We start from the raw sequence: 22,018 nt of genomic DNA on the forward strand, positions 1-22,018 counted from the left end.
AACTTGACTTTATCTAGGCCAAGAAAGCTCGCCATGTCTGATAGCCATACCTCAGCCCTCGGGGGCTTTGAGTCCCTCCATGCTAACAGTATTCGTCGCTGGGCTACCAGGGAAGCAAAGGCCAGAACGTCGGCCTCTCTCTTTTCCTGGACTCCTGGATCCTCCGAAACCCCAAAGATTGCCATCACCGGGCTCATTATCACCCCAGTTTTCAATACCCGGGACATGACGTCTGCGAATCCCTGCCAATACCCCCTGAGTTTAGGGCATGACCAGAACATGTGTACATGGTTAGCCGGCATCTAGCATACTTGTCCTCCAGCCCAAAGAATCTGCTCATCCGGGCCACTGTCATGTGGGCCCGGTGCACGACCTTAAACTGGATCAGGCTGAGCCTGGCGCATGCTGCGGTCGTGTTTACTCTGCTCAGGGTTTCTGCCCAAATACCATCCTCCAGTTCCCCCCTCGAGCTCCTCCTCCCACTTAAGCTTCAGGTCCTCGGTCTGCAAATCCTCAGCTCCCATTAGTTCCTTGTAGATGTCTGAAACTCTACCCTCTCCCACCTCTCCCCTAGAAACGACCCTGTCCTGCCTCCCCTTCGGCGGGACACGTGGGAAGGACGGCACCAGTCTACATAGAAAATCCCTCACCTGCAAGTATCTAAAGTCGTTCCCTCTCGACAGTCCAAACTTCTCCTCCAGCGCCCTCATGCTCGGAAAGCTCCCTTCCAGGAACAGATCCCCTATCCTCCCAATCCCCGCCCTCCTCCACAGTCGATACCTCCCGTCCATGTTCCCCGGGGCAAATCGATGGTTGATGCAGATTGGGGTCCACACCGATGCTCTTACCTCCCCCACAGGCCTCCTTCACTGGCCCCAGATCCGAAGAGCCGCCAACACTATCGGGCTGATGGAGTATCGTGCCAGCGGAAGCAGAGGTACCATGACCAGGGCTGCCAAGCTGGTGCCCCTGCACGAAGCAGCTTCCATCCGCTCCCAAACCGACCCCACACCCACCATCCATTTCTTTATCATCGCTATGTTGGCCGCCCAGTAATAGTTGCTGAAGTTCAGCAACGCCAGCCCCCCTTCTCCTCTGCTCCTTTCAAGCATCACCCTCTTCACCCACGGGGACTTCCCTGCCCATAAAAATCCCAGAATAATTTTATTCTGCCTCTTAAAGAAGGACTGCGGGATAAAGATGGGGAGACACTGAAAAACAAACAAGAACTGCGGGTGAATCGTCATCTTAACAGTCTGCACCCTCCCCACCAATGTCAGCGGAAGCGCATCTCACCTCCGGTCCCCCTCCCTCACTTGTTCCACCAGTCGGGACAGGTTGAGCTTATGCAACCTGCCCCAGTCCCGTGCCACCTGAATCCCCAAATATCAGAAACTGTCCCCCACTAGCCTGAATGGCAATCCCTTCAGCCTACTCTCCTGCCCCCTCGCCTGAATTACAAACAACTCGCTCTTAGCCATGTTCAGTTTGTATCCGGAGGACCGGCCAAATTCCCTCAGGGATGCCATAATACCGTCCATTCCCACCATTGGGTCCGATACATATAACAGCAGGTCATCCGCGTATCATGAGACTCTATGTTCCACTCCCCCCCCCCCCCGGACCAGCCCTTTCCAGCCCCTAGAAACTCTCAGTGCAATTGCCAGCGGCTCTTATGGACAGCGCAAACAGCAGTGGGGAGAGAGGGCAGCCCTGTCTTGTCCTACGATGCAGTCTAAAGTAGTCTGATGTTGTCCTGTTCGTCCTTACACTCGCCTCCAGGGCCTAATACAATAGCCTAACCCAGTCGATGAACCCCGCCCCGAACCTGAACCGTCCCAGTACCTCCCACAGATAATCCCAATCGACCCGGTCAAAAATCTTTTCAGCATCCATGGCTACCACTATCTCTACCTCCCTACTCTCCGGGGGTATCAAAATCACATTGAGCAGCCTTCTTATGTTGGCCACCAGCTGCCTCCCTTTACAAACCCGGTTTGGTACTCCACAATTACATCCGGTACACAGTCCTCAATTCTGGTCGCCAAAATCTTGGTCAGTAACTTGGCATCTACATTGATCAAGGAGATCGGCCTGTATGACCCACAGGCTTCCGGGTCCTTATCCCGTTTTAGAATGAGCGAGATGGTGGCCTGCAACATCGTCGGGGGTAAACTCCCTCTGTCTCTTGCCTTGTTAAAGACCCTGACCAGCACCGGCCCCACTATCCCGGCAAATCTTTTGTAAAACCCCACCGGATATCCATCCGGCCCCGGGGCTTTACCCGACTGCATGACCTTCAGGCTCCCCAATACCTCTTCGATCCTGACCAGGGCCCCCAGTCCGTCCACCAACCCCCTCCCCACTCTTGGGAAGGTCAGTGTCCAGGAATCGCCTCATGCCCCCCGGTGTCCTGGGTGGTTCCGAAATGTACAGCTTCCTATAAAAGTCCTAAAAGACCTTGTTCAGCCCTGCTGGATCACCCGCTAGATTACCTTCCGTATCCACTACCCTCCCTATTTCCCTAGCCGCTTCCCTCTTCCTCAGTTGCTGCGCAAGCATTCTACTGGCCTTCTCCCCATGCTCATAAATCATGCCTTTTACCTTTCTGAGCTGCTATACAGCCTTGCCTGTAGTCTGCACCCCAAACTCGGCCTGCAGCCTCTGTCATTTCCTGAGTAACCCTGGCCTCGGGGATTCCGTGTAACTCCTATCTGTCCATAGAATTTCCTTAATCAGTCGGTCCGTCTCTGTCCTATCTGTCCTGACCCTGTATGCCCGGATTGAAATCAGCTCCCCTCTCACCACTGCCTTCAGTGCCTCCCAGAGCACCGCTGCCGAGACTTCTCCAGTATCGTTCACCTGCAGGTAATTCTGCATGCATCCTCAGCCTCTCACACACCGCCTCGTCCACGAGTAGTCCAACTTCCAGCCTCCATGGTGGGCGCTGAAAGCTGTCCTTACAAAACTGCAGGTCTACCCAGGGGTAAGCCATGGGGTGCGGGACTCTAGCACGGAGTCTGTCCCTGTTGCTCAGAAGGGAAGGGGGGAGAGGAGCAGAGCATTAGTAATTGGGGACTCAATAGTCAGGGGCACAGATAGGAGATTTTGTGGGAGCGAGAGAGACTCACGTTTGGTATGTTGCCTCCCAGGTGCAAGGGTAAGTGATGTCTCGGATCGTGTTTTTCGGGTCCTTAAGGGGGAGGGGGAGCAGCCCCAAGTCGTAGTCCACATTGGCACTAACGACATAGGTAGGAAAGGGGACAAGGATGTCAGGCAGGCCTTTAGGGAGCTAGGATGGAAGCTCAGAGCGAGAACAAACAGAGTTGTTATCTCTGGGTTGTTGCCCGTGCCACGTGATAGTGAGACGAGGAATAGGGAGAGAGAGCAATTAAACACGTGGCTACAGGGATGGTGCAGGCGGGAGGGATTCAGATTTCTGGATAACTGGGGCTCTTTCTGGGGAAGGTGGGACCTCTATAGACAGGATGGTCTACATCTGAACCTAAGGGGCACCAATATCCTGGGGGGGAGATTTGTTAGTACTCTTTGGGAGGGTTTAAACTAATTCAGCAGGGGCATGGGAACGTGGATTGTAGTTTTGGGGTGCGAGAGATTGAGAGTAGAGAGGTCAGGAGCACAGATTTGACTTCGCAGGAAGGCGGCAGTGTTCAGGTAGGTGGTTTGAAGTGTGTCTATTTCAATGCCAGGAGTATACGAAATAAGGTAGGGGAACTGGCAGCATGGGTTGGTACCTGGGACTTCGATGTTGTGGCCATTTCAGAGCCATGGATAGAGCAGGGACAGGAATGGTTGTTGCAGGTTCCGGGGTTTAGGTGCTTTAGTAAAGTCAGAGAAGGGGGCAAAAGAGGGGGAGGTGTGGCGCTGCTAGTCAAGGACAGTATTACGGTGGCAGAAAGGGTGCAAGATGGGGACTCTTCTTCCGAGGTAGTATGGGCTGAGGTTAGAAACAGGAAAGGAGAGGTCACCCTGCTGGGAGTTTTCTATAGGCCACCTAATAGTTCTAGAGATGTAGAGGAAAGGATGGCGAAGATGATTCTGGAAAAGAGCGAAAGTAACAGGGTAGTTGTTAAGGGAGACTTTAACTTTCCTAATATTGACTGGAAAAGATATAGTTCGAGTACATTGGATGGGTCGTTCTTTGTACAATGTGTGCAGGAGGGTTTTCTGACACAATATGTTGACAGGCCAACAAGAGGTGAGGCCACTTTGGATTTGGTTTTGGGCAATGAACCAGGCCAGGTGTTAGATCTGGAGGTAAGTGAACACTTTGGAGACAGTGACCACAATTCGGTGACCTTTACATTAGTGATGGAAAGGGATAAGTATACCCCGCAGGGCAAGAGTTATAGCTGGGGGAAGGGCAATTATGATGCCATTAGACATGACTTAGGATGTGTAGGATGGAGAAGTAGGCTGCAAGGGTTGGGCACACTGGATATGTGGAGCTTGTTCAAGGAACAGCTATTGCGTGTTCTTGATCAGTACGTACCAGTCAGACAGGGAGGAAAGGGTAGAGCGAGGGAACCGTGGTTTACCAAAGAAGTGGAATCTCTTGTTAAGAGGAAAAAGGAGGCCTATGTGAAGATGAGGCGTGAAGTTTCAGTTGGGGCGCTTGATAGTTACAGGGAAGCGAGGAAGGATCTAAAGAGAGAGCTAAGACGAGCAAGGAGGGGACACGAGAAGTCTTTGGCAGGTAGGATCAAGGAAAACCCAAAAGCTTTCTATAGGTATGTCAGGAATAAAAGAATGACTAGGGTAAGAGTAGGGCCAGTCAAGGACAGTGGTGGGAAGTTGTGTGTGGAGGATGAGGAGATAAGCGAGATACTAAATGAATACTTTTTGTCAGTATTCACTCAGGAAAAAGATAATATTGTGGAGGAGAATGCTGAGACCCAGGCTATTAGAATAGATGGCATTGAGGTGAGTAGGGAAGAAGTGTTGGCAATTCTGGACAAGGTGAAAATAGATAAGTCCCCGGGGCCTGATGGGATTTATCCTAGGATTCTCTGGGAAGCCAGGGAAGAGATTGCTGAGCCTTTGGCTTTGATTTTTAGGTCATCATTGGCTACAGGAATAGTGCCAGAGGACTGGAGGATAGCAAATGTGGTCCCTTTGTTCAAGAAGGGGAGTAGAGATAACCCCGGTAACTATAGGCCGGTGAGCCTAACGTCTGTGGTGGGTAAAGTCTTGGAGAGGATTATAAAAGATACGATTTATAATCATCTAGATAGGAATAATATGATTAGGGATAGTCAGCATGGTTTTGTGAAGGGTAGGTCATGCCTCACAAACCTTATCGAGTTCTTTGAGAAGGTGACTGAACAGGTGGACGAGGGTAAAGCAGTTGATGTGGTGTATATGGATTTCAGTAAAGCGTTTGATAAGGTTCCCCACGGTCGGCTATTGCAGAAAATACGGAGGCTGGGGATTGAGGGTGATTTAGAGATGTGGATCAGAAATTGGCTAGTTGAAAGAAGACAGAGAGTGGTGGTTGATGGGAAATGTTCAGAATGGAGTTCAGTTACGAGTGGCGTACCACAAGGATCTGTTCTGGGGCCGTTGCTGTTTGTCATTTTTATAAATGACCTAGAGGAGGGAGCAGAAGGATGGGTAAGTAAATTTGCAGACGACACTAAAGTCGGTGGAGTTGTAGACAGTGCGGAAGGATGTTGCAGGTTACAGAGGGACATAGATAAGCTGCAGAGCTGGGCTGAGAGGTGGCAAATGGAGTTTAATGTGGAGAAGTGTGAGGTGATTCACTTTGGAAAGAATAACAGGAATGCGGAATATTTGGCTAATGGTAAAATTCTTGGTAGTGTGGATGAGCAGAGGGATCTCGGTGTCCATGTACATAGATCCCTGAAAGTTGCCACCCAGGTTGATAGGGTTGTGAAGAAGGCCTATGGTGTGATGGCCTTTATTGGTAGAGGGATTGAGTTCCGGAGCCATGAGGTCATGTTGCAGTTGTACAAAACTCTAGTACGGCCGCATTTGGAGTATTGCGTACAGTTCTGGTCGCCCCATTATAGGAAGGACGTAGAAGCTTTGGAACGGGTGCAGAGGAGATTTACCAGGATGTTGCCTGGTATGGAGGGAAAATCTTATGAGGAAAGGCTGATGGACTTGAGGTTGTTTTCGTTAGAGAGAAGAAGGTTAAGAGGTGACCTAATAGAGGCATACAAAATGATCAGAGGGTTAGATAGGGTGGACAGCGAGAGCCTTCTCCCGCGGATGGAGGTGGCTATCACGAGGGGACATAGCCTTAAATTGAAGGGTAATAGATATAGGACAGAGGTCAGAGGTGGGTTTTTTACGCAAAGAGTGGTGAGGCCGTGGAATGCCCTACCTGCAACAGTAGTGAACTCGCCAACATTGAGGGCATTTAAAAGTTTATTGGATAAGCATATGGATGATAAGGGCATAGTGTAGGTTAGATGGCCTTTAGTTTTTTTTTCCATGTCGGTGCAACATTGAGGGCCGAAGGGCCTGTACTGCGCTGTATCGTTCTATGTTCTATGTACCCAGTGCGGAGCATGGTCCGATATGGCAATTGCCGAATATTCTGCCCCCACCATTCCGGCCGGCAGGTCCCTACTCAGCACAAAGTAGTCAATTTGGGAATACACCTTGTGGATGTAGGAGTAGTACGAGAACTGCCTCGACGTCGGCTGGCTATTTCTCCACGGATCTGCTCCCCCCATTTGCTCAATGAACCCTCTCAGTTCCTTTACCATCACTGGTAACCTGCCCGTTCTTGAGCATGACTGGTCCAGGCTTGGGTCCAGGACTGTATTAAACTCCCCGCCCTTGATCAAGTTACGCGAGTCCAAGTCGGGGATCTTCCCTAGCATCCTGCTAATAAAATCCACATTGTCCCAATTAGGGGCATACACACTAACCAGTACGAATTTAGTTCCTCAGCCATTTCTTTGTCACTGTTATGAATTCCCCGTTATTGACTGTAAGGGCCTGCATTAATTTTTTATTAATCTTTTTTCTTTACATACCTATAGAGAGAGGCGAGACTTCAATAAAAAACGCAGAAAAAGAGGTGAGACTTCATTAAAAAGTGCAGAGGGAGAAGTGAGACTTCAATAAAGAGTGTGGAGAGAGAGAGATGGGCTTCAGTAAAGATCACGGAGAGAGAAGCGGGACATCCGTAAAGAGTGCAGAGAGGCGAGACTTCCATTAAAAAGTGAGGAAAAAGAGGCAAGACTTCACTAAACAGTGCAGAAAGAGAGACGAGACTTCATTAAAAAGCATGAGGAGAGAAGCAAGACTTCAGTAAAGAGCGTGGAGAGGCGGGACTTCAGTAAACTTTTTTAAAAAATTTACAGGACCCAATTTTTTCCAATTAGAGGGAAATTTAGCGTGTCCAATCCACCTACCCTGCACATCTTTGGGTTGTTGGGGCGGAACCTACACAAACACGGGGAGAATGTGCAAACTCCACATGGACAGTGACCCAGAGCCGGGATTGAACCTGGAAACTCGGCGCCATGAGGCAGCAGTGCTAACCACTGCGCCACCGTGCTGCCAGACTTTAGTAAACTTGACATCACAGTAAAGCTGTGATCTGATTGGCTGGTAGGGAAACTGCACTAAATTTCAAAAACAAATTAAAACTAATTAATTAACTAAGTAGAGGGGTAACTAAACCAGAGGACAGAGATTACTGTTTATCATTTAATAATTATAGTAGAAATATAGCGATAGATACCATATATTAATTGGAACTTAATTAAATATTTATTTTTAATTAATTAGTGCTAGAAATATCAGTTGGCAGGGTAAAGGGCTTCACTTGTGAGATGTGGGAGATCCGTTACACTTCCAGCGTCCTGGACAAGGAAGTGTACCCAAATTGAACCGGGTCCCTGGAGCTGTGAGGCAGCAGTGCTAACCACTGTGCCACCCCAGGAAGGAGTAACAAGCCCAGAAAACCATGGATGACCAGCGACATTTAGGATACGATGAGAAGGAAAAGAGGCTTTTAGCAAGTGCAAGGAGAGCAAACCAACAGAGGCAATAGTGGAGTACAGAAGGTGCAGGATGGAGTATAAGAAAGAATTTAGGAGAGCAAAGAGGGGCTAGGAGAAAGCTCTGGCTGGTAAAAGTAGGAAAAATCCCAAGATATGCTATAAGACGGTAGCATAGTAGTTAGCACTGTTGCTTCACACTCCAGGATCCCAGGTTCCATTCTCGGTTTCGTTTACTGTCTGTGTGGAGTCTGCACGGTCTCAGCTGCAGAAAAATACTTTTCACTGTACCCTGGTACATGTGACAATAAATCAAATCAAATAAATCAAATCAAACACCATGGCCGCCACCAGAAGTTTCAGCCCAGTGTCTTCCATAGAAAAGTAGAAACGAAAGCTAGAGCATGAGCCAGGAGGAAGAACCCTAGCCCCTATAACCCCATCTTCCAGCCACAGATCAAAGGACAAACAGATCACCGGACCACCAGCATCAACACCGCCACAGAGAGGTCAACAAGATGCTGTGGGGTCAAAGGCCACTCCTGAAACAGGGGGAAAATCCCATTCCAGGGTGAGATAGCTGCTAGAGACCCAAAATTGGGAGTGCCCTTAGAGGGAGGGCCGATCTCCCTGGAACCAAGGGATCCTCCCTAGCTACCAGGACCACCCAAATGGAGAAAGGATTATGCCCACCCAGAAGACAACATTAATCCATATCTGATTGTCCATGACATTGAGGCCTACCATCCAACATTCAGATGGTAAAATTTGAATTCAATAATAAATTTGTAATTAAATAGTCTAAAGGTGACCACGAAACCATTGTCGATTGTTGTAAACGCCCACTTGGATCACTACTGTAATAACCTTTCGGGAAGGAAATCTGTTGTTCTTACCTGGTCTCGGCCTACATGTGACTGCGACCCACAGCAATGTGGTTGACTCTTAAATGCCCTCAGGGATTGGCAATAAATGCTGGCAAAGCCAGCGATGCCCACATACCATGAACAAATTAAGAAAAAAAGTCAGGTAATAATAGTCACTTGTACTGCGAGAAGGGCAACACTCCCAAGGCCTCCAAACAAAGAAGAAGAATGAAGAGGAAGAGCAAGAACTGTCAGAACTAATCACTCATACAACAGGATTCCACAGGCCACTGCCTAAAACATTACGACTAGACGAGAGCCAACCAACCTCTAATTACGAAGACAAAACAAATAAGGATAATTACTGGGCACAGACCTTTGTCCATTCCCAATCTTCACCCCGCCGAATATGGAATGGCCCACAACGGAATCCCCCATGGCATCCCTAAAGGACGCAACAGGATACTCATCATGACACTGAGCCTGGCCTAGCCCAGCATCGCCACAAAATAGAAAGAAAGGGAAACTGAGCCCCAAGGACTACCATGACACCCCAGCCCTTACACCCTCTGAAACTGTAACAGTTCGGTCCTGCACAGAACACGGCGACACTCCCTCCCGCAAAACATCCAACACATACCAGCAAAGCTATCAACATCCAATGCCCCACCAGGAGAAGAGAAGAAAAAACCCTCTGGGAGCAGGCCAGACAGGCAAACCACCTACCATCGACAAAGGATAGTCAGACTGGCCTTTCTCTCAATAATTTCTGGCAGTAATTAGAACAGTCAAAGAGGGAGACCCGCAGCAGGAGAAATTACTGACTCGCCCCTAAAGGGAGGTTAAACAAATCCCAGTCCTCAGTAGGATAATCCCAGTCTGCCTGGGCCTGAAGAAGAAAAAAGCACAACCAAAAAAGAGATAAGCTCTGACCAGGGGGGACCTTCCTCGAACATAGCGAGGGCAGAACTAACTTTACCACCCACACCCTTCTCCCCGCATCCTGCTCCAGCTCTGCTCACCCTCCCCTCCAAGGATTCAGTCAGATAAAGAAACTATGCCCAATCCCAAAATTAACATTCAGCTTAACATGATATAACCTAATTAAATCAGGATAGCCAACGGGGCAGGACATCAGATCCAGAATATTTGCATCCCTGCACCCAGATGAATTGACAACATCAACAGACAACAACATGATTTTCACAGAGTCAAAGAACAACAAAGAACAAAGAAAAGTACAGAACAGGATCAGGCCCTTCGGCCCTCCAAGCCTGCGCCGACCATGCTGCCCGTCTAAACTAAAATCTTCCACACTTCCAGGGTCCGTATCCCTCTATTCCCATCCTATTCATGTATTTGTCAAGATGCCCCTTAAACTTCACTATCGTCCCTGCTTCCACCACCTCCTCCGGCAGCGAGTTCCAGGCACCAACTACCCTCTGCAAAAAAACTTGCCTCGTACATCTCCTCTAAACCTTGCCCCTCACACCTTAAACCTATGCCCTCCAGTAATTGACCCCTCTACCCTGGGAAAAAGTCTCTGACTATCCACTCTGTTTATGCCCCTCATAATTTTGTAGACCTCTATCAGGTCGCTGTTCGACCTCCTTTGTTCCAGTGAGAACAAACCGAGTTTATTCAATGTCTCCTCATAGCTAATGCCCTCCATACAGGCAACATCCTGGTAAATCTCTTCTTCTTCTGCACCCTCTCTAAAGCCTCCACATCCTTCTGATAGTGTGGCGACCAGAATTGAACACTATACTCTTTCCAGCTGCAACATGACTTGCCAATTTTTATACTCAATGCCCAGGACAATGAAGGTAAGCATGCCGTATGCCTTCTTGACTACCTTCTCCACCTGTGTTGCCCCTTTCAGTGACCTGTGGACCTGTACACCTAGATCTCCCTGACTGTCAATACTCTTGAGAGTTTTACCATTCACTGTGTATTCCCTACCTGTACTAGACCTTCCAAAATGCATTACTTCGCATTTACCCGGATTAAACTCTATCTGCCATCTCGCCGCCCACGTCTCCAAAAGATCTAAATCCTGCTGTATCCTCTGACAGTCCTCATCGCTATCCGCAATTCCCCCAACCTTTGTGTAACCCGCAAACTTACTAATCAGACCAGTTATATTTTCCTCCAAATCATTTATATACGAACAGCAAAGGTCCCAGTACTGATCCCTGCGGAACACCACTAGTCACAGCCCTCCAATCAGAAAAGCCCCCTTCCATTGCTACTCTCTGCCTTCTATGACCAAAACCAGTTCTCTATCCATCTTGCCAGCTTACCTCTGATCCCGTGTGACTTCACCTTTTGTACCAGTCTGCCATGAGGGACCTTGTCAAAGGCTTTACTGAAGTCCATATAGACAACATCCACTGCCCTACCTGCATCAATCATCTTTGTGACCTTGAAAAGCTCTATCAAGTTAATGAGACACAACCTTCCCTTCACAAAACCGTGCTGCCTCTCGCAAATACGCGCATTTGCTTCCAAATGGGAGTAGATCCTGCCTCGAAGAATTCTCTCCAGAAATTTCCCTACCACTGACGTAAGGCTCACCGGCCTGTAGTTCCCAGGATTACCCTGGATACCCTTCTTAAACAAAGGAACAACATTGGCTATTCTCCAGTCCTCCGGGACATCACCTGAAGACAGTGAGGATCCAAAGATTTCTGGCAAGGCTTCAGCAATTTCCTCTCTTGCCTCCTTCAGTATTTTGGGGTACATCCCATCAGGCCTGGGGACTTATCTACCTTAATATTTTTCAAGATGCCTAACACCTCGTCTTTCTGGATCTCAATGTGACCCAGGCTATCTACACACCCTTCTCCAGACTCAACATCCACCAATTCCTTCTCTTTGGTGAATACTGTTGCAAAGTATTCATTTAGTACCTCGCCCATTTCCTCTGGTTCCACATAGATTCCCTCCCCTGTCCTTCAGTGGGCCAACCCTTTCCCTGGCTACCCTCTTGCTTTATATGTACGTATAAAAATCCTTGGGATTTTCCTTAACCCTATTTGCCAATTACTTTTTGTGACCCCTTTTAGCCCTCCTGACTCCTTGCTTAAGTTCCTTCCTACTTTCCTTATATTCCACACAGGCCTCGTCTGTTCCCAGCCTTCTAGCCCTGACAAATGCCTCCTTTTTCTTTTTGACGAGGCCTACAATATCTCGTTATCCAAGGCTCCTGAAATTTGCCATATTTATCCTTCTTCCTCATAGGAAAATGCCGGTCCTGAATTCCTTTCATCTGGCATTTGAAAGCCTCCCACATGTCAGATGTTGATTTACCCTCAAACATCCGCCCCAATCTATGTTCTTCAGCTCCTGCCTAATATTGTTATAATTAGCCTTCCATTAGCCTTCCCCCACTTTAGCACATTCACCCTAGGACCACTCTTATCCTTGTCCACCAGCACATTAAAACTTACTAAATTGTGGTCACTGTTCCCGAAATGCTCCCCTACTGAAACTTCTACCACCTGGCCGAGCTCATTCCCCAATACCAGGTCCAGTACAGCTCCTTCCCTAGTTGGACTATCTACATATTGTTTTAAGAAGCCCTCCTGGATGCTACTTACAAACTCTGCCCCGTCTAAGCCCCTAGCACTAAGTGAGTCCCAGTCAAAATTGGGGAAGTTAAAGTCTCCCATCACAACAACCCTGTTGCTTTTACTCTTTTCTGAAATCTGTCTACCTATCTGCTCCTCTATCTCCTGCTGGCTGTTGGGAGGCCTGTAGTAAACCCCCAACATTGTGACTGCACCCTTCATATTCCTGATCTCTCCCATATAGCCTCACTGCCCTCTGAGGTGCGCTCCCGCAGTACAGCTGTGATATTCTCCCAAACCAGTAGCGCAACTCCTCCACCTCTTTTAAATCCCCCTCTATCCCACCTGAAACATCTAAATCCTGGAATGTTTAGCTGCTAATCCTGTCCTTCCCTCAACCAGGTCTCCGTAATGGCAACAACATCATAGTTCCAAGTACTAATCCAAGCTCTAAGTTCATCTGCCTTACCTTTTATACTTCTTGCATTAAAACATCAGGCTACCAGTCCTGCCGTTTTCAGTAACATCTCCCTGTCTGCTCTTCCTCAGAGCCATAGTGGCCCTATTTCCTAGTTCTCCCTCAATTTTTTCACCTTCTGACCTATTGCTCTGCTACCCTCCTCTCTGTCATACTAGTTTAAACTAGTTTAGTCCAGGATAACAACTGTGAAGCGCAGCAGTTATCAGGATAAAGACTCCTCCACTGGCGCACGAAGAAAGTAGAAATCAAGGATGAAGCAAGATATCGAAAACGATGAGCCCTCCTCACGATCTTGCAAGGATTCCAACGATTGGAACACAAAACCTCATTGCTTCCAACATGCCAACTCAGCCGAGCCCAGGAGGCCAACAACCTTGGCTCCAGCAGTGGGTGGCACTGTGGTTAGCACTGCTGCCTCACAGCTCCAGGGACCTGGGTTCAATTCTGGCTTTGGGTGTCTGCCTGTGTGGAGTTTCCACTACCTCCTGTGATTGCGTGGGTTTCCTCCGGGTGCTCCAGTTTCCTCCCACATTCCAGTGAAGTGCAGGTTAGGTGGATTTGCCAAGCTAAATTGCCCCTTAGGTTAGGTGGGTTATAGGGTTGCGGGGGAGTGGGCCTAGCTATGTTGCTCTTTTGGATGGTCGGTGCTGACTCAATGGGCCGAATGGCTTCCTTCTGCACTGTCGGTGTCCTATGGGCTGACCCAGCTGCCTCAACCATCCCTGGCCATCTCGACAGACATCTGGAATAGACCAAACAGAATCAGAGGTCGGAAGGCCAACCGACCCAGGCATTGGAGACAGGATTAAAAGTACTCCATCAAATTTAAGTTGCCTGCCCTCCAGATCGAGACTCTGAAATATGGTAGCCCGTTCTCCAACTCAGCTGGGAACCGCTCCACCACGTCACCACAGATACCAGGGTCAGCAGCGCTCCTCACCCACTCCCCCTTGTCCTCATCCAAATCCTTCAGGAAGGAGAACAGACCATGCAGCAGGAACTCAACCGTGTGGAGGCAGGCTTCCACCAAAGACAGTGCTGTCTGAACCTCCTCATGCACCGCCATTGCCTTGCGACTATTAAAATTGGGCAGAGCCAAGACTTTCAGACAGATCAATTTGATCGTTAGCTGTCAGAGCGCGAATCCTCTCAAAAGCAGCTGCTTATCCTTAACTCCTTCCAGCGCCACGAATCAACGAGCATTTAAGTATTTTGTATCGCATTTTGTGTGGAAAGCCAGCGAGCAAGGACCCTGAAGACTCTCTCACTCTCTCTGCCGGATCATTCCAAAAGGCATTCTAGCCAAATCTGTGAAGATTTTCTTGATTAACGGGACACAGACAGCCATCAGAACAGGGAAAGTGTAAATCATTTTCCAAAAGATTAGTAACCTTCGAACTGTGGAATTGAAGCTTAAAGTGGGCGCATTTGTTATAAAGCCGCCCGAGTCTTGTACAGGAATCAGGCCAATAAAAACTGCTAAATTCCAGGATCAGAGCTGTAGGGCGTTATTCTCCCCCCCCCGGCCGGCGGGGAGAATCGGTGGGGCGACACGGGAATCACGCCACGCCACACCACACCGAAACCCACACGCGATTCTCCCACCCCCCCCCAAAACCAGCGCCGCACGAACCGAGCCGGGCCGCTCAGAGAATCGCCGCAAATGGCGTGCGGCGATTCTCCGGCCCGGATGGCTGAGTGGCCGCGCATAAATGGCCGAGTCCCGCCGGCGCTGTCCACACCTGGTCGCTGCCGGCGGGTACTCGTCGCGAGGACTTGGGGGTGGCCTGTGGGGGGGGGGGCTCCGTTCCTGGGGGGGCCTCCGAAGGGGTCTGGCCCGCGATCGGGGCTCACCGATCGGCAGGCCGGCCTCTCCTCCCCCAACACCCCCCCCCCCCTCCCCGGGCCTACTTCCTTCCGTGGCCGGCCCCAGAACCCCGGCGCCATGTTAGTGAGGGGCCGGAGCGCTCCGCGAGGTAACCGCGCATGCGCTAGTTGGCGCCGGCCCAACTGCGCATGCGCAGGACCCAAGGTGCCGCATCTTTTACGCATTGCCGGGTCTCTGATGCCACGCCAAGGCCCTGCCCCCGTAAACCGTGTGACGCCCCTACCAGCACCACGGAGAGGCGAGAATAGGGGTCTGGGAACAGGCGCCGACGCCAGAGTAAAACATCCGGGGCGGAATTCTCCGCTCCTGCGAAAAATCGGGACGGCCGCCGTGAACTCGGCCGAGTTTCACGACGGCCCCGGAGGCTGCTCCTCTCACCTTATTCACCCCCACCCGGGGGGGCTAGGAACGGCCCTACGTAACTCTCGGTCGCCGGGCTTTGACGCTTGCGTCAAGGCGGCGCGCTGAGAATGGTGCGGCCGGCGCGCCTAAGCAACATCAGCCGCGCATGCGCAGGTTGGCCGGCTCCAACCCGCGCATGCGCAGCTGACATCATGACGGCTCCATCCCGTGCAAGCGCTGTTGCCGTCTTCCCCTCCGCTGCCCCGCAAGACGTGGCGGCTTGATCTTGCGGGGCGGCGGAGGGGAAAGAGTGCGTCCCTTTGAGACGCCGGCCCGACGATCGCCAGTCCCCTCTCGAGCACGGCCATGGTGCTCACGGCCCTCTCCGCCCCCCACAAGCTTCAAACCAGCTTTTGACGCCATGTTCACGACGGCAGCGACCAGATGCGGTTGCCGCCGTCGTGAACCAGCTGCGAACGGCAGGCTGCTCGGCCCATCCGGATCGGAGAATCGCCGGTCGCCGTGAAAAACGGTGAGCGGCGATTCTTCCGAGCGGGGGGGTGGGAGAATCGCGTGGGGGGCCAGGGGGGCGTGTTGTGAGTCGCCCGGCCCTCCCCCGATTCTGCCACCCGGCGTGGGGAGCGGAGAATCGCGCCCCCGGTTTTTACTCCGGCCTCGGCACTTAGACGCCCGTTGGGAGAATCCCGCCTGTATTCTTCTCAGAGGGAAGTGAAAGCTTCCTCCAGAGGTACAAAGGCAGAGGTGCACTGATCTGAGCATCCTATGTACAGCAATATCTGGTGGCCGGCAACAAGAACTGTAGTGATCTGAACACCCCGGACCTAGCTCCATCTGGTGGCTGAAGAGTGGAATAGCACCGACCTGGAATTCTCAGGTGAAACGCCATCTGGTGGTTGAAGGACAGAATTGCACCAACCTGAACCACTCACATAAACCTATTTCCTCGAGGCTGCAATCACAATAGTGAAGACTCATCTCAAACCTACCCTTTAATCCCTGCTTTTTCTTTTATCCCCGCTGACCCTTACCTTGTGTCTGTCTTGTGTGTATCTGGGTTGAGGGTGGGACGGGCTCTTGTGATTAGGTACTCTGATAGACCACTATCCTGTCATTTCCTTATATGTTCATCTTTTTTCTTTTTATCAATAAACAGTTTGTTAATGTTTTACTTATAAAACAGTATTTTGTCTTGACTCAATAGCGCTGAGACACTGACCAACAAATCTCGGCACAAAGTAAAAACTATGCGCGATTTAACAGAAAGGTTTCTCAGTGTGGGAGTGAGCGGGAACTACCGTGTGCTTCCCGACGGTTGAAATGGCGAGGCCGTCACGAGTATCAAATGATAATTGGGCCACTTAACGAGGCCCCACAGGCTTCAAGTCACTATTGATTGTTCTGCCGGCTGATTTGCTGAGACCGCGCCTACCAGCTGCCTGCAAACAAGGGGGAGCAGCACGTAAACCGATCCCGCAGAGCAAACCCCAGATAGCATGCAGCCATGCCACCACGCAGACCAGCTCCATGATTCGGGGATGCCGAACTGGCCAGAATGTTGGAAGTGGTGGTGTTCAGATGGGATGCCCTGTTCCCCCAAGGACTTTGGAGGGCTGCCAGTGCCACCTGGGAGGAAATAGCTGTGGCTCTGTCAGCGCAGGGAGTGTCACCAGGTGGAACGGCAACCAGTGACCTGTTCCGGGCCAACGGGTGAGTTTGCACTGGCTCCCTTGCCGCAGACCCCCGCAACCCCCTCAATTGTATTGCACCTGGCACAACACCATACCGTGCCCTAGCCCACACATGTCCAGCAGTGGTGTGCTCGCCTGCCCCTTCTTCTCATGATGGCCTCTGTCGCCGCAGGAGAAGTTGGCCCACAACAGATGGGAGGGGGCCCAGACGGGCAGCGGGGAGCCAGACATCAGAGTTTCCATCCCCACGAGGGTGGCAGACGACAAATCAGTCACCGACGCAGAGGTTGGCGTACAATGCAGAGGTGAGTAAACACCGGCCACCACCCCGACAACGGCATGTCTCGGGGTCAACCTATGAAACAAGACTAGCATGGTGAAGCATGTGCCGCCGGCAAGTGCACCAAGGGATGCCCGCCAGGGGCATCAAAGGCCATGTGGCAAGGTAAGCAGCAGGCTGCCTCCACCTTCGATGTGCAACCTGGGGGCACACCTGGATATAGTGGTAAAGCATGGAAGGCTAAACAGGTCGAGGATCACTCAGAGGGCATTGGGGGCAACGGGAGCGGCAGAGGATGCGAGATGCGGAACCATCGGGGGCTAGGGGCAGTTGGGGGTCACAATTGTATGTCATTTTATACACCTTTCACCCTACACATGTGCATACACTGGCATGTTGTTCGTAATGTGGGTTGTCCTCCAATCCCCTTCCCCAGCCCCTCCTGGGCATGGTGTGGTCCTGCACAAGTCATTGTTCGAGCCCTGGAATGATCCTGAGGCATAAACGTTCAGGGCTGCAGTGACCTTGATCCCCCTTCCCCTAGCACTGGGGCAGCAACCCAGAATCGAAGATGGCTAACTCACCTCTTCAGATCCCCGCAGCCATTCCACCTTTTTAAAAAAGAGTGCTGATTGGTGCCCGTGACTGCTTGTTGGAGAGGTGGTTAGATCATTGGAGGCCGTTAGATAGGGGGTCATTCCCGTTAATGGTATTGAGATTGGCTTTAATTGGTGATTAATGGTTTCTCGCCACGGCGGGATTCTGTTCTCAAAAGCACAGGTCACGATTTTGTCCTCTCCCGCAATCTAACGGTCGCACTCTCGTTCAAGTGCGATGTGACCGTTAAATCATGCCCTATGTAAACCAAGAAAAGACATAAGAGAGATGTGCACAAGGATTAAAAAGAAATTGAAAGTTGAGCAGAGCCAGAGCTCATGAAAACGCAGGCGCTCCAGTGCTCACATTACAGTTCCGCGGCACTGCCCTGCCATTTCCCTGACCACCCAGTGACTCCAATGGCCTCTGAACCCCCCCACCCCTCAGTGTGGTCGTCAGGTCTGGTCTCCGGTGGTGGAGACCAGTAGTGATTCCCACTGGCCTCAGCTGTGCCAGCGGGTGGGGGCAGGTGCCAGGTGGATCCGGCTTTAAACAGATGCAGCAGATTTAAATGCTCATTTAAATACGCTGCTTTGGTTTACGCCCAGATTTTGTCACTTGTGACTCATCCAGACAAGTGGAGAGTATTCCACTACACTCCTGACTTATGTTTTGTAGATGGTGGACAGGCTTTCTTGGGGGTGGGGGGGGGTCAGAAGGTATCCACAGTATTAATATGGTTAGACCAGTTCAGTTTATGATAAATGGTAACCCCCAGGATGTTGATTGTGCCTAACACAACAGTCTGAGATACATTTCATCTTGCCCTGGAGATCTGTCTACTTTTAAGCATGATAGACTACTCAGAATCTCCTCTCTATGTTAATTTCTTAAATTTTATCACTCCTTCTCCCTGATTTCTATACCTACGCCAGTGCTCTCATTAGTGAACATCGACACAAAGTATTCATTTAGAACCCTGCCTACACCCTCCGGCCCCACACACAAATGACCACTGTGGTCCTTAGTGGGCCCGACTGTTTTCCTAGTTATCGTGAAGGTACTTGTAAAACCTTGTAGGGGCTGGTTTAGCTCACTGGGCTAAATCACTGGCTTTTAAAGCAGACCAAGCAGGCCAGCAGCACGGTTCGATTCCTGTACCAGCCTCCCCGGACAGGCACCGGAATGTGGCGACTAGGGGCTTTTCACAGTGACTTCATTGAAGCCTACTCGTGACAATAAGCAATTTCCATTTCATTTCCTTTTCATTTCAGTTTAGAACTTTGATTTCATGCCCATCCTTGTCTATTTCCATAATTATCTTGACTCTAACGGAGTTATGATCACTGTCTGAAAAATGGTCCCCAAACTGATATATCAACCACTTGCGCAGCTTCGTAACCGAAAATGAAGTCTAGGACCGCCCCCTCTCTTGTAGGACCTTCTAATAATAATGGCTTAAAAGGTTCTCCTGGATGCATTTTAAGAATTCTGCTCCCTGTAAACCTTTCACGCAATGGATACCCCAGTTAATGTTGGGAAAGTTAAAATCCCTCACTATCACTGTCCTATTACTTTTACACTTCCGCTGCCCAACAGAGCTGGTTGGGTGGCCTTTCAAGGTCATGGCAAAGCCATATGACTCCTGTTAAATCTCTAAGTCACTGCCAAATTGTGGTGGTCTCAGGGATAATAGTTGTCAATTTGTTTATTTATGAGCCTAACTGACATCACATTTCCACCCTTTGAGAATCCAGCATTAAGCCCTTCCACTTTCCAAATTAATTGGGAGCGTTTATCCCATTGTAAGGAGACTGACATGGGGCCTCTTCCATGATAACGTGAGCCCGACAATCAGTCACACTAACATTGTTCTGAAAGAGCACATCACGAAGAGATGTGACTGAAGTGTGGTACAAAGTACCAAGATGTTGTTCCTCCTCTTTTATGTGTTCAAAGTGTTTCCAACTCGCACTCCACAAAATTTACTCTGAGAGATTCAAGATGAATAGTGTCCAAAAGGTTAGGTCGGGGTATTGAGTTTACGGGGATAGGGTGGAGGCATGCGCTTAAGTAGGGTGCTCTTTCCAAGGACTGGTGCAGTCGATGGGCCGAATGGCCTCCTTTCTCACTGTAATTTCAATGATTCTACGACGGTACTTACTTGTAAATGTGTTCACTCTGGATAGTTTTGCTGATCACAGATTTCCACATACTGCTGTCCAGGCACAACCTGCTTTTCTCTGAGCTTTAGAATACTGGGCAAAACTTTTAAATACTCACTGCCTCAAGTTTACACAAACCACTAAATGTATTACCATGAAACAAGGCTTGTATGTCGCAATTTATGGGAACGGTGTGGGTAATCATGAATATAAATACCTGTCTGTATGGTTGCTCAGGATGATTTTGTTCTTTACGTTGTAGTTGCTTTGGTTGCTGACGATAAGGAGTTCTAACCAAAGTTCCTCGGAGATGTTTATACAGATTACTTTTCAGACTCAGTGGGTTATATGTTGATTCGACATCTAGCCCATCCAATATGTCCTACCAAAGTATAAAATAAAAGCTTTTCCTTGTTTCTTTGAATTTGTCGGTGCCAAGAACATTTGGTGCTCTCGCAGACCCCCCCTCCTCCCCTACTCCTGACACCTAATTATTGAAAAATAAAGTGTAATAAACTATACAAAGAAGTAGGCCTGTAGCATGTTTACACATTGCATTGATAATAATGCAAATTGTATCACAATATACCACATTTAAGTGAAACTGCTCAATTTTGTATGTATATTGTAATAAATCTGCTGACTCTGCAGTACCTTTAAATGTGAGAATGTTTTGTTTCAGTGGTTATGTGCAGTTTTACTGATGGCGATTTTGAACAGTCACCCATTTATATAGGGTATGTGAGCATGAGTCTCAGGCCTGTGCATCAATTTGCCCAGCACGGTAGCATGGTGGTTAGCATAAATGCTTCACAGCTCCAGGGTCCCAGGGTCGATTCCCGGCTGGGTCACTGTCTGTGCGGAGTCTGCACGTCCTCCCCGTGTGTGCGTGGGTTTCCTCCGGGTGCTCCGGTTTCCTCCTACAGTCCAAAGATGTGCGGGTTAGGTGGATTGGCCATGCTAAATTGCCTGTAGTGTCCTAAAAAAGTAAGGTTAAGGGGGGGGGGGGGTTGTTGGGTTACGGGTACAGGGTGGATACGTGGGTTTGAGTAGGGTGATCATTGCTCGGCACAACATCGAGGGCCGAAGGGCCTGTTCTGTGCTGTACTATGTTCTAAGATGGTTCAGATAATCATTGCTCTGCAAGGAAAGGGTTAATATTTATATTGCAGTTATGTTAGCTTCTGCCCTTTGTTAATGGAGAAGTATGATTCTTAAATTATTACTATCTTAAAATGGTGCTTCATCAGACACACATCAAACGGAAAAGTTCTCTTTGTTCATTCATTAGAAGGGAGACCTACAGAGGGGGGTGGAAAAAACTCAGGAGGTCTAGCAGCATCTGTGGAGATAGAAGGAGAGTGTTTCAAAGACAATATGATTCTTCCTTGGAATGAAAGCGAGGCAGAAAAGTTATGGCTTTTATGCTGTTGAAAAAGGAGGGAGAATCAGGAAGAACACAAGGGAAGGTCAGTGATAGGTCAGAGGGCGGAGGAGATAAAATTACAAAGATGTCATGGAACAAAAGGCAAAGGGTTTGGGGATGGGTGTAGTGAAAGTTCCAGAGTAGGTGTTAATAGCAGAATAATGTTAAGTGCTGCCTGGGAGCAAAACATGAGAACAAGGTACAGACTGGCACAAGGGGAAATATACAAATGGAGGACAGAATTCATCGCCTGAATTGTTGGACACAATGTTGACTCCTAAAGGCTGTAAATTGCCCAATCAGAAGATGACGTGCTGTTCCTCAAGCGTGTGTTGGACTCCACTGGCATTTGTACCAGGTGGTGCCACAAATGTGAGCATGAGAGAAATGATGTGGAGATGTCGCCGTTGGACTGGGTGGGCACAGTAAGAAGTCTTACATCACCAGGTTAAATTCCAACACCTGTTGGACTTTACCCCGGTGTTGTAAGACTTCTTACCATGAGAGAAAGGTGGTGAATTGAAATTGCAAGCCACGTGGAGTCATGATGCGTGCAAACTGAACACGGGTGTTCTGCAAAGTGGTTGCGCAATCTGTGTTTGCTCTCAATGTAAGTAAAGTCGCCGGCCGGTTTAGTTCAGTTGGCGGGACAGCAAGTTCCCGTATTGGCTGAGGTTATTCATGACCTT

At 49.6% G+C, this 22,018-nt stretch overlaps 1 protein-coding gene across 6 annotated transcripts in view; it reads right to left on the reverse strand.

The window, feature by feature from the left end:
* The window catches only part of LOC119963830 (meiosis 1 associated protein), a 145,630-nt gene that overhangs the window by 18,215 nt on the left and 105,397 nt on the right, over positions 1-22,018 (reverse strand). For 5 of the 6 annotated variants that reach the window (XM_038793158.1, XM_038793162.1, XM_038793159.1 and 2 more), the window contains one exon: positions 20,121-20,285. The exons of the other annotated variant lie outside the window; for it this stretch is intronic. In XM_038793158.1, coding sequence (XP_038649086.1) covers positions 20,121-20,285 — 165 coding nt within the window. The remainder of the gene's footprint in view (positions 1-20,120; positions 20,286-22,018) is intronic. 6 annotated transcript variants of the gene reach the window in all.

The sequence above is a fragment of the Scyliorhinus canicula genome, chromosome 3, assembly GCF_902713615.1.
Source record: "Scyliorhinus canicula chromosome 3, sScyCan1.1, whole genome shotgun sequence".
Classification (NCBI taxonomy): Eukaryota; Metazoa; Chordata; class Chondrichthyes; order Carcharhiniformes; family Scyliorhinidae; genus Scyliorhinus; species Scyliorhinus canicula.